This window comes from Hemiscyllium ocellatum, chromosome 21 (assembly GCF_020745735.1).
Source record: "Hemiscyllium ocellatum isolate sHemOce1 chromosome 21, sHemOce1.pat.X.cur, whole genome shotgun sequence".
Taxonomy (NCBI): domain Eukaryota; kingdom Metazoa; phylum Chordata; class Chondrichthyes; order Orectolobiformes; family Hemiscylliidae; genus Hemiscyllium; species Hemiscyllium ocellatum.
This window is the reverse complement of record NC_083421.1, coordinates 22,778,076-22,793,330: the sequence shown is the minus strand read 5'-3', so window position 1 is coordinate 22,793,330 and position 15,255 is coordinate 22,778,076. Positions and strand designations below refer to the sequence as shown.

At 45.3% G+C, this 15,255-nt stretch overlaps 1 protein-coding gene across 1 annotated transcript in view; it reads left to right on the top strand.

Moving 5' to 3' along the window:
* Window positions 1–836: 836 nt before the first annotated feature.
* The window catches only part of bspry (B-box and SPRY domain containing), a 41,670-nt gene continuing 27,251 nt past the window's right edge, over window positions 837–15,255 (top strand). The window contains exons 1-2 of the mRNA XM_060841009.1: window positions 837–979; window positions 1,133–1,595. Of these exons, the coding sequence (XP_060696992.1) occupies window positions 837–979; window positions 1,133–1,595 (606 nt within the window). The remainder of the gene's footprint in view (window positions 980–1,132; window positions 1,596–15,255) is intronic.

Below are 15,255 nucleotides of genomic sequence, written 5' to 3'. Positions count from 1 at the left end.
CCGGACTTAAAAGTAAAAAAAATGTGAATTAACGCTCATAACTTTGCGTTTTTAAATTATTCCAAATTGCAACCATTTTTATTTTCGTTTCCTCTTTCTTCCTTCCTGATGAAGGGCTTTTGCCCGAAACATCGATTTTGCTGCACTTTGGATGCTGCCTGAACTGTTGTGCTCTTCCAGCACCACTGATCCAGAGTCTGGTTTCCAGCATCTGCAGTCATTGTTTTTACCTCGTTGGATGTGTATGTGTTGTGACAATCAACTGGTGGGGTTTGAATCCATGGATAAACTAAACTTTTAACCCAGAGGAGAATTTGCTGTACGTCATTTAAAATTTGCACGTCACAAAGTGTTTTGGAGAGAACACACCAATCTCTATTTCAAAAAAGAAATTTTAAAAAAACATACACACATGGCTTTGCTTACAAATGAAGAGAGTAATAAAAATAATTAAATGCACCTCCTCTTATTTGTAACACTGTGTATGCCCCCGCCTCTGACCACATACAAACCCCAGACAAGATTAGAGTGGTGCTGGAAAAGCACAGAAGGTTCTGATTTTCCTGCTCCTCGGATGCTGCCTGACCTGCTGTGCTTTTCCAGCACCACTCTAATCTTGTCTCTGATCTCCAGCATCTGCAGTCCTCATTTTCGCCACACACAAACCCCAGCTAAGTATCTCTCAAACCTGCAAACCCTATGTCCCAGCTTCTGCTGTCTGCGTGCGAGGCCAGACTTTTGAGAAAGATGCTTCAGGTATCAAGCATTTAATGTGACGGTTAGGTTACCATTGTAGGTGTTGTAGTGACACGAAGATGTAGAGTCTGTATCACAGGATGTTTGAGCTGTACCTGACTGCCTACAAACAACAAGCAACGCTTTACATTATGAGGTACTTTGGGCCTTTGCTGAAAGGCGCTATAGAAATGCAGTTGCTTCATTACTTCAATGCAGCGTATCGATTGACTGCGAAATGTTGGTATGGAGGACTGAGTGCCCTCTACCAGAGTAAAGTTGACATTTCCTTGCTTTAGTGGCACACATTTCCCATTAATTTCTTGCGCCCTGGAGTTTGAAAGTGTTATTTCTTGCACTTTTTTGTAAAATGCTTTTTGATAAATGTATTCTGAAGGTTCGGGGTTGGTGATTGCAGTTGCCTCTCCCTCTCCTGTATTTCCTGCACTGCTACTTTCAGCTCTCTTCCTACTCCCCTGCTGACCTTTGAATGGATCTGTATTTCCGCATTCACCTGGAACCGGCCGCTCGGCTCCTCTCTGACCATGTCCCAGATGGAGAGCAGGGGCTCGGAGCCCACACAGCCAGCCCCGGCACCAGCCCCGCTCTCCGCTGCCTGCCCGAGCTGCTGCCGGGGGGAGGAAGGGGAAGCGAGCCGCCCACCCTGCACCTGCCGGCGGCCTGGCAGCCAGCTCCTCGCTGCCCCGGCCCCTGACTGCGGAGAGTGCCCGGTGCACCGCGGTCAGCCCGGCTGGTACTGCCTGACTGAGGGCAGGGCGGTGTGTGCTCCCTGTGCCATCCCGGGACCCTGCAGCAAGCACCTGGGAGCCAGCATCGGGGAGGCGGCGGACCGCATGAGGGTGAGTGAGGGATGGGGAGGGCACCAGGGGGAAGGACAGGGCACACGGCATCAGGGACAATGAGGGCATTCTACCTGGGCATCGGGGTAACAGAGAACTGAGGGGTATCAGGGTAACAGAGCTGAGGGATATCGGGGTAATGGAGAGCTGAGGGGTATCAGAGTAACATAGAGCTGAGAGGTATCAGAGTAACATAGAGCTGAGGGGTATCAGAGTAACAGAGAGCTAGGGGTTTCAGGGTAACATAGAGCTGAGGGGTATCGGGGTAATGGAGAGCTGAGGAGTATCAGGGTAACAGAGAGCTGAGGGGCATCAGAGTAACATAGAGCTGAGGGGTATCAGAGTAACAGAGAGCTTAGGGGTATCAGAGTAACAGAGAGCTGAGGGGTATCGGGGTAACAGAGAGCTGAGGGTTTTCGGGGTAACGGGGAGCTGAGGGGTATCAGGGTAACAGAGAGCTGAGGGGTATCAGAGTAACAGAGAGCTGAGGGGTATCAGGGTAACAGAGAGCTGAGGGGTATTAGAGTAACAGAGCTGAGGGGTATCAGGGTAACAGAGAGCTGAGGGTTTTCGGGGTAACGGGGAGCTGAGGGGTATCAGGGTAACAGAGAGCTGAGGGGTATCAGAGTAACAGAGCTGAGGGGTATCAGGGTAACAGAGAGCTGAGGGTTTTCGGGGTAACGGGGAGCTGAGGGGTATCAGGGTAACAGAGAGCTCAGGGGTATCAGGGTAACAGAGAGCTGAGGGGTATCAGAGTAACATAGAGCTGAGGGGTATCAGGGTAACAGAGAGCTGAGGGGTATCAGGGTAACAGAGAGCTGAGGGGTATCAGAGTAACAGAGCTGAGGGGCATCAGGGTAACAGAGAGCTGAGGGGTATCAGAGTAACAGAGCTGAGGGGCATCAGGGTAACAGAGAGCTGAGGGGTATCAGAGTAACAGAGCTGAGGGGTATCAGGGTAACAGAGAGCTGAGGGGTATCAGAGTAACAGAGCTGAGGGGTATCAGAATAACATAGAGCTGAGGGTTTTCGGGGAAACGGGGAGCTGAGGGGTATCAGGGTAACAGAGAGCTCAGGGGTATCAGGGTAACAGAGAGCTGAGGGGTATCAGAGTAACATAGAGCTGAGGGGTATCAGGGTAACAGAGAGCTGAGGGGTATCAGGGTAACAGAGAGCTGAGGGGTATCGGGGTAACAGAGAGCTGAGGGTTTTCGGGGTAACGGGGAGCTGAGGGGTATCAGGGTAACAGAGCTGAGGGGTATCAGAGTAACAGAGCTGAGGGGCATCAGGGTAACAGAGAGCTGAGGGGTATCAGAGTAACAGAGCTGAGGGGTATCAGGGTAACAGAGAGCTGAGGGGTATCAGAGTAACAGAGCTGAGGGGTATCAGAATAACATAGAGCTGAGGGGTATCGGGGTAACAGAGAGCTGAGGGGCATCAGGGTAACAGAGAGCTGAGGGGTATCAGGGTAACAGAGAGCTGAGGGGTATCAGAGTAACAGAGAGCTGAGGGGTATTGGGGTAACAGAGCTGAGGGGTATCAGAGTAACATAGAGCTGAGGGGTATCGGGGTAACAGAGAGCTGAGGGGTATTGGGGTAACAGAGCTGAGGGGTATCGGGGTAACGGAGAGCTGAGGGGTATCAGTGTAACAGAGAGCTGAGGGGTATCGGGGTAACAGAGAGCTGAGGGGTATCGGGGTAACAGAGCTGAGGGGTATCGGGGTAACAGAGCTGAGGGGTATCGGGGTAACAGAGAGCTGAGGGGTATCAGAGTAACAGAGAGCTGAGGGGTATCAGAGTAACATAGAGCTGAGGGGTATCAGAGTAACAGAGAGCTGAGGGGTATCGGGGTAACAGAGAGCTGAGGGGTACCGGGGTAACAGAGCTGAGGGATATCAGAGTAACAGAGAGCTGAGGGGTATCGGGGTAACAGAGAGCTGAGGGATATCAGAGTAACAGAGAGCTGAGCGGTATCGGGGTAACAGAGAGCTGAGGGGTATCAGAGTAACAGCAGAGGGGTATCATGGTAACGGAGAGCTGAGGGGTATCGGGATAATGGTACCCAGAGCATCATTTGGGAGATTGGATGTAAAGGAAGGCTGTACCCAGATGTGGTATGGACTGTGCCCCCACTGTGATCTGCAGTAGCAGGAGGCTGCAGTGATGTGGTCTGGAGAATGTACTGAATCATCAGCACAGGGTTCAGCCAGGGGTGTTATGGTCTTGGTGACTGTGGGGACTGACTCTGGCTGTGGGGACATGGATCATTCTATAGACTGTCCTCCCTCTCCCTCATGCTGAGATCATGTTCCAATCCCTGAACCGATGGATGAGACTGCCTTCTGGACAGGAAGGGACTGACCTGTCAGCAAAAAGACTCCCGACTAACAACTGTGATTCAGCTCATCGGTCCTTACTATTATTTATATTCCATAGAATTTAGCAGTAATTGGCTAATATTTGTAATTCCTAGTCTCACTGCCAAGAAGAAACCTTTTCTACCAAAGTGAAACTTCATAATCTTAAAGGTTGCTGTCAGATCATCCTTTAACCCTCTGAGTCACAGGCCAAAAAAACACCCAGGCTGCTGCTCCGGTAATGAAGGAGCATTGCACTGTCAGAGATGCCATCTGTCAGATATGGTGTTAAACCAAGATCCCCATCTGCCTGCTTGGGTCAATGTAAACATCTCCATGGAACTGTTTCAGAAAAATGGAGGGGACTAGTTCCCAGTGTTTTGGACAATACGTATCCCTCAGACAATAGCATCACAAAGACGGATTATTGTATTGCTGTTTATGGGAGCTTGCTGTGCCCAAATTGTCCACTGCATTTCCTACATTACAACAGTGACCACACTTTAAAAAGCTCTTGATTGGCTGTAAAAATGTTTTGACATGTCCAGTGATTGTGAAGAACATTACATAAATCGAGTCAGATAGCATGGAAACAGATCATTCAGTCCAACTCGTCCATGCCAAGCAAGTTTCCCAAACTAAACGAGTCCCTCTTGCCTGAATTTGGCCTAGGTGCTACTAAACCTTTTCTATTCATGTACCTATCCCAATATCTTTTAAACGTTGTAACTGAACCCACATCTGCCACTTCCTCTGGCAGTTCATTCCACGTATGAACCACCCTTGGTGTAAAAAGGTTGCCTCTCAGGTTCCTTTTAAATCTTTCTTATTCCACCTTAAAAAGATGTGCCCTTGTTTTGAGCTTCCTCACCCTATGGAAACGATCTTTGCTATTCACCTTATCTATGCCCCTTTTGATTTTATAAACCTCTACAAGATTACTCCTCAACCTCCTATGCTCCAGCCTGACCGGCCTCTCCTTATGACTCAAACCCTCAGTTCTGGTTGCATCTTTGCAAATCTTTTCTGCACCCTTTCCAACGCAATGCTGTCGTTCCTGTAGCAGGCTGACCGGAACTGTTCCAAAAGGGGTCTCATCAACATCCTGTACAGCCCCAACATGACATCCCAGCTTTTATACTCAATGTTTTGAACAAGTGTGCCGAATGCCTTCTTCACCACCCTGTGTTCCTGTGACGCCATTTTCAAGAAACGGTATACCTGAACCCTTGGGTCTCTCTGTATCGATAGCACTCCCCAGGCTCTACCATTAACTGTGTAAGTCCTGTCCTTGTTCGTCTTACCAAAACACCTTGCATTATCTAAATGAAACTCCATCCGCCACTCCTCAGCCTGTTGGCCCCAGCTGATCAAGTTCTCATTGTAATCTCAGATAATTTTCACTGTCCATTATACCATGCTACTTATATTCTCATCCAAATCTTTTATACGAATGACAAACAACTGTGGATCCAGCACTGAACCCTGTGGAACACTGCTGGTCACAGGCCTCCAATTCAAAAAACAACCCTTCACCACCATCGTCTGAATCCTACCATCAAGCCAATTTTGAATCCAATTGGCAAGTTCTCCATGGATCTCAAGTGATCTAACTTTACTAACCATTCTATGATGCAGAATTTTGTCAAAGGCCTTGCCAAAATTCAAGCAGACACTATCTACTGCCCTGCCCTCAGCTATCTTCTTGGTCACGTTTTCAAAATACTCAATCAAGTTTGTGAGAGAAAATTTCCCAAACACAAGGCCATTTTGACTATCTCTAATCTTCCCTTGCCTCTCCAAATGCATGTAAATCCTGCCTCTTAGGATCCCCACCAACAACTTACTCACCACTGACACCAGGCTCACCATGTAAGTCCTTTTCTTTTTTTTCCTGAGAAAGTTTCATTATCATTGTAGAGTCATAGAGATATACATCATGGAAATAGACATGTCGGTCCAACATATCCACGCTGATCAGATATCTGAAATTAATCTGGTCCCCCATTTGCCAGCACTTGGCCCATATCCCTCTAAACCCTTCCTATTCATATACCCATCCAGATACCTTTTAAGTGTCGTAATTGTACCAGCCTCCACCACTTCGTCTGGCAGCTCATTCCATACACTGCGTAAAAAGTTGCCCGTTAGGTCTCTTTTAAATCTTTCCCCTCTCACTCTAAACCTATGCCCTCTATATTTGGACTCTCCCACCCCAGGGAAAAGACCTTGTCTATTTACCCTGTCCATGCCCCTCATAATTTTATAAACCTCTACAAGGTTACCCCACAGCCTCCGATGCTCCAGGGAAAATATTCAGCCTCTTCCTATAGCTCAAACCCTCCAATCCTGGCAACACCCTTGTAAATCTTTTCTGAACCCTTCCAAACTTCACAAAATTCTTCCTATCACAGGGAGACCAGAATTTCATGCAGTATTTCAAAAATGTTCTAACCAATGTCCTGTACAACTGCAGCACGATCTCCCAATTCCTATACTCAATACACTGATCAATAAAGGCACGGTACCAAACGCCTTCTTCACTATCCTACCTACTTGTGATTCCAATTTCGAGGAACTATGAACCTGCAGTCCAAGGTCTCTTTGTTCAGCAACACTCCCCAGAACCTGACCATTAAGTGTATAAGTCTTGCCCTGACTTTCCAAAATACAGCACCTCACATTTATCTAAATTAAACTCCCATCTGCCACTTCTCAGCTCATGGTCCATCTGATCAAGATCCCATTTTACTCAGAGGTAAGCTTCTTCGCTGTCCACTACACCAATTTTGGTGTCATCTGCAAACTTACTAACCATACCTGCTGAGTTCACATCCCAGTCATTTACATAAATGATGAAAAGCAGTGGACTCAGCATTGATCCATGTGGCACACCACGGGTCACAGGCCTCAGTCTGAAAGGCAACCTTCCACCACCATCCTCTGTCCTCTAGCTTTGAGCCAGTTCTGCATCCAAATAGCTAGCTATGACCTAACCTTATTAACCAGTTTATCATGAGTAGCCTTGTCGATCGTCTTACTGAAGTCCATATAAATCACTTCCATCGCTCTGCCCTCATCAATCCTCGTCATTACTTCTTCAAAAAAACTCAATCAAGTTTGTGAGACATGATTTCCCACGCATAAAGCCATGCTGACTATCCTTAATCAATCTTTGCCTTTCTAAATGCATGTAGTTCCTGTCCCTCAGGATGCCTTCCAACAACTTGCCCACCACCGATGTCAGGTTCACCAGTCTATAATTCCCTGGCTTTTCTTTACCACCTTTCTTAAGTAGTGACATCACGTTAGCCAACTTCTAGTCTTCCAGAACCTTGATTCAGGCTATTGATGATACAAATATCTCAGTAAGGAGCCCAGCAATCACTTCTCTAGCTTCCCACAGAGTTCTAGGGTACACCTGATCAGGTTCCAGAGGATTTATTCATCCATCACTTCCTCCTCTGTAATATGGACATTTTTCAAGACGTAGCTATTTATTTTCTCATATTCTCTATTTTCCATATCCTTCTCCAAAGTAAACACTGATGCAAAATACTCGTTTAGTATCTCCCCCATCTCCTGCAGCTCCACACATAGGTGGCCTTGCTGATCTTTAAAGGGTCCTATACTCTCCTTAGTTATCCTTTTGTTCTTAACGTATTTGTAAAATCCCTTTCGATCCTCCTTAATCCTATTTGCCAAAGCTATATCATGACCCCTTTTTATCATCTCCTGATTTTCCTCTTAAGTATACTCCGACTGTTTTTATTACTCTTCGAAGGGATCATTCGATTTCTGCTGTTTTTACTTGACACATGCTTCATGTTCTTATTCTTGACCAAAACATCAATTTCTCTAGTCATCCAGCATTCCCTACACTTACCTGCACTTCCTTTCACCCGAACAGGAACCTATTGTCTCTGGGTAGCTGTTATCTCATTTTTGAAGACTTTCCATTTTCCAGCCATCCCTTTATCTATGAACATGCGACTCCCCAATCAACGTTTGAACATTCTCGCCTAACACCATCAAAATTCGCCTTTCTCCAGTTTAGAACTTTAATTTTTAGACCCAACTTATGTTTTTACATCACTATTTTAAAACTAATAGAGTTATGGTTACTGGCCCCCAAGTGCTCCTCCATTGACACCTCAGTCACTTGCCCTACCTTATTTCCCGAGAGTAGGTCAAGTTTTGCACCATCTCTAGTAGGTAGATCCACATACTGAGTCACAAAATTTTCTTGCACACACATAAAATATTCCTCTCCATCCAAGTCCTTAACATTCTGGTACTCCCAGTCTATGCTTGGAAAGTTAAAATCCCTTACCATTACCATCCTGTTATTCTTACAGATAACTGAGGTCTTCTTACAAATTTGTTATAATATCTTTGTTGTGATATCATTTTGTAATTGCTTTTTTGCAGCTTCTCAAGTTTTTCTGGACACTGATGGGAAATCCAGTTAAGATTTCCACATTCCCCTTCTCCCTGCCTCCTATTTTGATTCTGCTTTCCTCCCCTTTTTGCTGGAATACAGTGGATTTCTTATTTGGCTGGAGTTGGGTCTTTGCTGGGATCTAATTTCCCACATTTCTGGCCTCTTGTTCCATGTGAGCCAAAACAGTGGTTGTGGACTATTGAACTGTGGAGAGATTGCAGCTGATCCAATAACCATTCAATAATTAAATTGAATCGAATTGAATTTATTGTCACGTGTACCAAGGCACAGAGAAAAGCTTTGTCTTGCTAGCAATACAGGCTGATTCCATAATTAAGTCTTGGCTTGGAAAGGGTGAACGCTAGGAAATTGTTTCCGTTAGGCGAGGAGACTAGGACCCGTGGACACAGCCTTAGAATTAGAGGGGGTCAATTCAGAACAGAAATGCGGAGACATTTCTTCAGCCAGAGGGTGGTGGGCCTGTGGAATTCATTGCCGCAGAGTGCAGTGGAGGCCGGGACGCTAAATGTCTTCAAGGCCGAGATTGATAGATTCTTGATGTCTCGAGGAATTAAGGGCTACGGGGAGAATGCTGGTCAGTGGAGTTGAAATGCCCATCAGCCATGATTGAATGGCGGAGTGGACTCGATGGGCCGAATGGCCTTACTTCCAGTCCTATGTCTTATGGTCTTATGGCCTTAAGTAGCATAAATAGTAAATAATAGGTAAACAGGTATAGGTGAATGTTAAGAGTTTGAGAGTCCATTCAGTATTCTAACAACAGTAGGGTAGAAACTGTTACAAAACCAGCTGGTGCGTGTGTTCAGGCTTCTGTACCTTCTCCCCAGTGGTAGAGGTTGTACAAAAACATTGCCAGGGTGGGATGGATCTTTAAGAATGCTGGTGACCTTTCCTTGACAGTAGGCCTGGTAGATGGATTCTATGGGTGGGAGGTTGGCCTTTGTGATTGTCTGGGCCGAGTTCCCCATTCTCTGTAGTCATCTCCGATCTTGAATGGTATGGTTGCCATACCAGGTAGTGATACATCCAGACAGAATGCTCTTGATGGTGCACCTATAATAGTTGGCAAGGGTGTTCACCGTCATGGCAAATTTCCTCAGCTGCCTGAGGAAGAAGACACGTTGTTGGGCCTTTGTAACTAATGTGTCCACATACAGAGTCCAGGAAAGCTTGTTGTTGATGACCTCTCCCAGTAGTTTGACACTCTCCACTTGTTCCACCTCTATGCTGTTAATGTGTAGGGGGACATGAGTAACATCCCGCTCAAAGTCAAGAATGAGTTCCTTGGTTTTGCTGGTATTGAGAGCTAGGTTGTTCTCAGTGCACCATTTTTCCTGTCTGTCGTCTGTTTCGTCGCCATCTGAGATTCGACCGACTATGGTGGTGTCATTAGCGAACTTGTAAATGGCGTTAGTGTGGTATTTGGCGATGCAGTCAGGGGTATACAGTGAGTGCAGTTAGGGGACTGAGTACATACTCCTGGAGGGCTCCCATGTTGAGTGTTGGTGAGGATGAAATATTGTCCCCATTTTTCACTGATTGTAGCCTGTGGGTCAGGAAACTGAGGATCCAGTTGCAGAGAGAAGGGCTTAGTCTGAGATCACTAAGTTTAGTAATCAGTCTCGAGGGGAAATGGTGTTGGAGGCTGAACTGTAGTCAATGAGTAGGATTCTTATGTAGCTGTTCTTGGTGTCAAAATATTTTAGGGAGGAGTGAAGGGCAAGTGATATGGCATCTGACGCGGATTCATCAAGCAGTAATGAACAGTTAGAGCCCTGCCCAGCTTCTACTTTCTTTTTACAGGGGAACTGCACCCAATTGTAGTTTAAGGAGGAGGAAAATACTCTGTTGCAGCCTTGAAAGAGAATAGAGTGCAGCATGGATGAGAGTCCAGGGTTAGTGTATTCCTGTCAGGGTGAAATGAAAGGCTGGTAGGTATAGGGAATGCTGGATAACTAAAGAAATTGAGGGTTTGGTTAAGAAAAAGAAGGAAGTATATGTCAGATACAGACAAGAGAGATCGAATGAAACCTGAGAAGACTTTAAAGGCAGTAGGAGTATACTGAAGAGGGAAATCAGGAGGGCAAAAAGGGGACATGAGATAGCTTTGAAAATAGAGTTAAGGAGAATCCAAAGGCTTTTTACAACCACATTAAGGACAAAAGTGTAACTTGGGAGAGAAAAGAGACCCTCAAAAATCAGCAGGGCGGCCTTTGTGTGTATTTTGCATCAGTGTTTACAATGGAAAAGAACATGGATGATATAGAATGTAGGGAAATAGATGGTAACATCTTGAAAAATGTCCATATTACATAGGAGGATGTGCTGGATGTCTTGAAACACATAAGTGGCTAAGTCGCCAGGACCTGATCAGGTGTACCCGAGAACTCTGTGGGAAGCTCGGGAAGTGATTGCTGGGTCTCTTGCTGAGATGTTTGTATCATCGATACTCACAGGTAAGGTACCATAAGACTGGAAATTGGCTAACGTGGTGCCACTGTTTAAGAAGGGTGGTAAGGACAAGCCAGAGAACTATACACCAGTGAGCCTGACATCAGTGGTTGGCGAGTTGTTGGAGAGAATCCTAAGGGACAGGATTTACATGTATTTGGAAAGGCAAGAACTGATTAAAGATAGTCAACATGGCTTTGTGTGTGAAATCATGTCTCATGAACTTGATTGAGATTTTTTGAAGAAGTAACAAAGAGGACTGATGAGGGCAGAGCAGTGGACGTGATCTACATGGATTTCAGTAAGGCGTTTGACAAGGTTTCCAATGAGACACTGGTTAGCAAGATTAGATCTCATGGAATACAGGGAGAACTAGCCATTTGGATACAGAACTGGCTCAAAGGTAGAAGACAGAGGGTGGTGGTGGAGGGTTGTTTTTCAGACTGGAGGCCTGTGACCAGTGGAGTGCCACAAGGATTGGTGCTGAGTCCTCTACTTTTCATAATTTATATAAATGATTTGGATGTGAGCATAAGAGCTGTAGTTAATAAGTTTGCAGATGACACCAAAATTGGAGGTGTAGTGGACAGCGAAGAAGGTTACCTCAGATTACAACAGGATCTTGATCAGATGGGCCAATGGGCCGAGAAGTGGCAGATGGAATTTAATTCAGATAAATCGAGGTGCTGCATTTTGGGAAAGCAAATCTTAGCAGGAGTAATATACTTAATGGTAAGGTTCGAGGGAGCGTCGCTGAAAAAAGAGACATTGGAGTGCAGGTTCATAGCTCCTTGAAAATGGAGTCGCAGGTAGATAGGATAGTGAAGAAGGTGTTTAGTAGGCTCTCCTTTATTGGTCAAAGTATTGAGTACAGGAGTTGGGAAGTCAGGACATTGGTTTGGCCACTGTTGGAATATTGCACGCAGTTCTGGTCTCCTTCCTATCGGAAGGATGTTGTGAAACTTGAAAGGGTTCAGAAAAGATTTACAAGGATGTTGCCAGGGTTGGAAAATTTGAGCTAAGGGGAGAGGCTGAACAGGCTGGGGCTGTTTTCCCTGGAGTGTCGGAGGCTGAGGGGTGACCTTTTAGAGGTTTATAAAATTATGAGGGGCATGGATAGGATAAATAGACTGTCTCTTCCCTGGGGTGGGGGAGTCCAGAACTAGAGGGCATTGGTTTAGGATGAGAGGGGCAAGATGTAAAAGAGACCTATGGGGCAAGTTTTTCATGCAGAGGGTGGTATGTGTATGGAATGAGCTGCCAGAGGAAGTGGTGGCGGCTGGTATAACTGCAACATTTAAAAGGCATCTGGATGGGTATATGAGTAAGAAGGGTTTGGAGGGATATCGGCCAGGTGCTGGCAGGCGGGACTAGATTGGGTTGGGATATCTGATTGGCATGGACGAGTTGGACCGAAGGGTCTGTTTCCATGCTGTACATCTCTATGACTCTATGTCTCTGGTGCTCACCACAGAAAGTCACTGAGCTATCATGTAGCTGTGTTCTTATTTCGAAGGTTGAATCTTCGAAGAGATCACATCACTGATCAATACAAGTGATTGATATCTCAATAATATAGAGCTTGGTGGAACTTCATGTCGCTATGATGTAGAGGTGCTGATATTGGACTTTGGTGGACAAAGTTAAAAATCACACAATGCCAGGTTATAGTCCAACGGGTTTATTTGGTAGCACTGGCTTTTGGAGCGCTGCTCCTTCATCCACAACTACCTGATGAAGGAGCAGTGCTCTGAAAGCTCGTGCTTCCAAATAAACCTGTTGGACTATAACCTGGCGTTGTGTGATTTTTAACTTCATGTAGGCAAGGATTGATTTCTTGTGGCAGTGTGGATGACACCGCAAACAGTGAAGATGTTTATCTATGATGACAAAGAGATCTTGATCAATTGCTTCAAATGACTGAGGAGTGGCAGATGGAGTTTAATTTGGATAAATGTGAGGTATTTCATTTTGGTAAAACAAACAAAGGCCGGAACTTATACAATTAAATTGGGACTTGGGTCGTGTTGTAGAATGGAGAGACCTCAGGGTTCAGTACATATTTCTTTGTAGTTTGCATAACATGTGGACAGGATGGTTAAGAAGGCATTTAGCATGCTTGCCTTCATTGCTCAGACCTTTTTGAGTATAGGAGTTGGGATATCACGTTGAGGTTGTACAGGATGGTAGTTAGAAGTCATCTGGATTGCTGTGTCCAGTTGTGATCACCCTGTTATAGCAAGGATATTATCAAACTGATAAGGATTCAGAAAATATTTATCAGGATGTTGCCAGGAATGGAGGGTTGAGTTTTAAGGAGATGCTGGATAGGCTGGGAATTCTTTTGACTGGAATACAGGAGGTTAAGGGGTGACTTTATAAGAGGTTTATAAAATCATGAAGTGTACAGATGAGGTGAATAGCAGGTGTCTTTTCGCTAAGGTAGGGGATTTCAAGACTCAAGGACATATTTCTGAAGTGAGAGGAGAAAGATTTTAAAAAGACAAGAAGGGCAATTTTTACACAGATTGTGGTTCAAATATGGAATGAACTTCCAGAAGTGGTGGATGCGAGTACAGTTACAACATTTAAAAGACATTTGGATAAGTACATGAGTAAGAAATATTTGAAGGGATGTTGGCCAAGCGCAGGCAGCTGGGACAAGTTTAGTTTGGAATTATGGTCGGCATGAACTTAAACTGAAGGACTGTGCCGTGCTATATGACTCCATAAATAACTCAGAGACTGTTTATATTCTATTAACAGGATCAGTTTCTCTACCTCCACAGGCAGGTAGGTTTCAATCCAGTAAGGGATCTGTCCTGTCACACACAATTCCTATCCAATCTGATTCATTGGGACTATATTCCACAGCCCTCCGGGTCCCTGCTTGCTGATGCTGTGCTTCTTCCTCTCCTCTGGTCTTTCCTCAGCCTGGCCTCAGGTCTCTGTATGATGTTGGTGTTACACAATATAAGAGATGCAGTCATTTCCCCTAATCTAGACAATGCATTTATTCAAATCAAGCCATTCTCAGAACTATTGCTGGTTGTACCTTCATTATTAAACTTCAGTTTGGAGTTTAATATACAGTACTTCTTTATTATATGGTCATCCACTAAAGAAAAGCAAAAAAAAACAAGAATTTGCAGTTATGTAGAAGTGATGGACTTCTCCTGAACTACTCAGAATTGTTTATATTTGAGTGGTTTGTTTTGTGCCTTTAATGGGTTATCCACCAACCACCGGTGAGAAATAGGGTCTATCTTGTCTTGTCTAAACAAAATTAGCTAGCTAAAACTAAACGCTAAAACAAACTGGAGCACCCAGAGGAAACCCACACAGACACAGGGAGAATGCGGGCGGCACGGTGGCACAGTGGTTAGCGCTGCTGCCTCACAGCACCAGAGACCCGGGTTCAATTCCCGACTCAGGCGACTGACTGTGTGGAGTTTGCACGTTCTCCCCGTGTCTGCGTGGGTTTCCTCCAGGTGCTCCGGTTTCCTCCCACAGTCCAAAGATGTGCGGGTCAGGTGAATTGGCCATGCTAAATTGCCCGTAGTGTTAGGTAAGGGGTAAATGTAGGGGTATGGGTGGGTTGCGCTTCAGCGGGTCAGTGTGGACTTGTTGGGCCGAAGGGCCTGTTTCCACACTGTAAGTAATCTAATCTAAAAAAAAAATAGACGGATTAATGATCTCATTGCTGTTTCTAGAATCTTGCTGGGTGCTTGAGTCAGGGAGTGTGAAGGAGCAGAGGTATATATCTGAGTCAGGATGGTGTGTGACTTGGACAGGAAGGTACAGATTCCCAGGTGCCTGCTTCTCTTTTCTAAGTGATAGAGGTTGCAAATTTTTAATGTATTGTCAGAGGAAATTTGGAGGGTTTCTGCAGTACATCTTGAATATGGTACAGATTGCTGCCGTTGCATGTGGTTGGTGGAGGGAATGAATGTTTTAAAAGGTGGATGGTGAATCAAGATGGTTGCTTTGTCCTGGATGGTGCAAGTGTCGTGGGTATTATTCTTGAGCTGCCATTCATCCAGGTGAGTAAAGTATTCCCTCACGCTCTGGACATGCACCTTGTAGACAGTGGAGAGTCTTTAAGGAGTTGGGAGTTAAATTACTCACTGCAGAATTTTCTGACCTGTTGTTGTACCCACTGTGTATGTCTGGTCCTGTTAAATGTCTAGTCAGTGGTAACCCTAGGCTACTGATCATAGAGTATTCAGAAATGAATACTATTGAATGATAAGGTGGTTAGATTTCTTTTGTTGGAGATGCTTATTGCTTGGAACGTATGTGCTGTGAACATTAGTTGCCACTTATTAACTCAAGCCTGAATATTTTCCATGCCTTCTTGCATGACAGCACAGCTATGTCATCTGAGT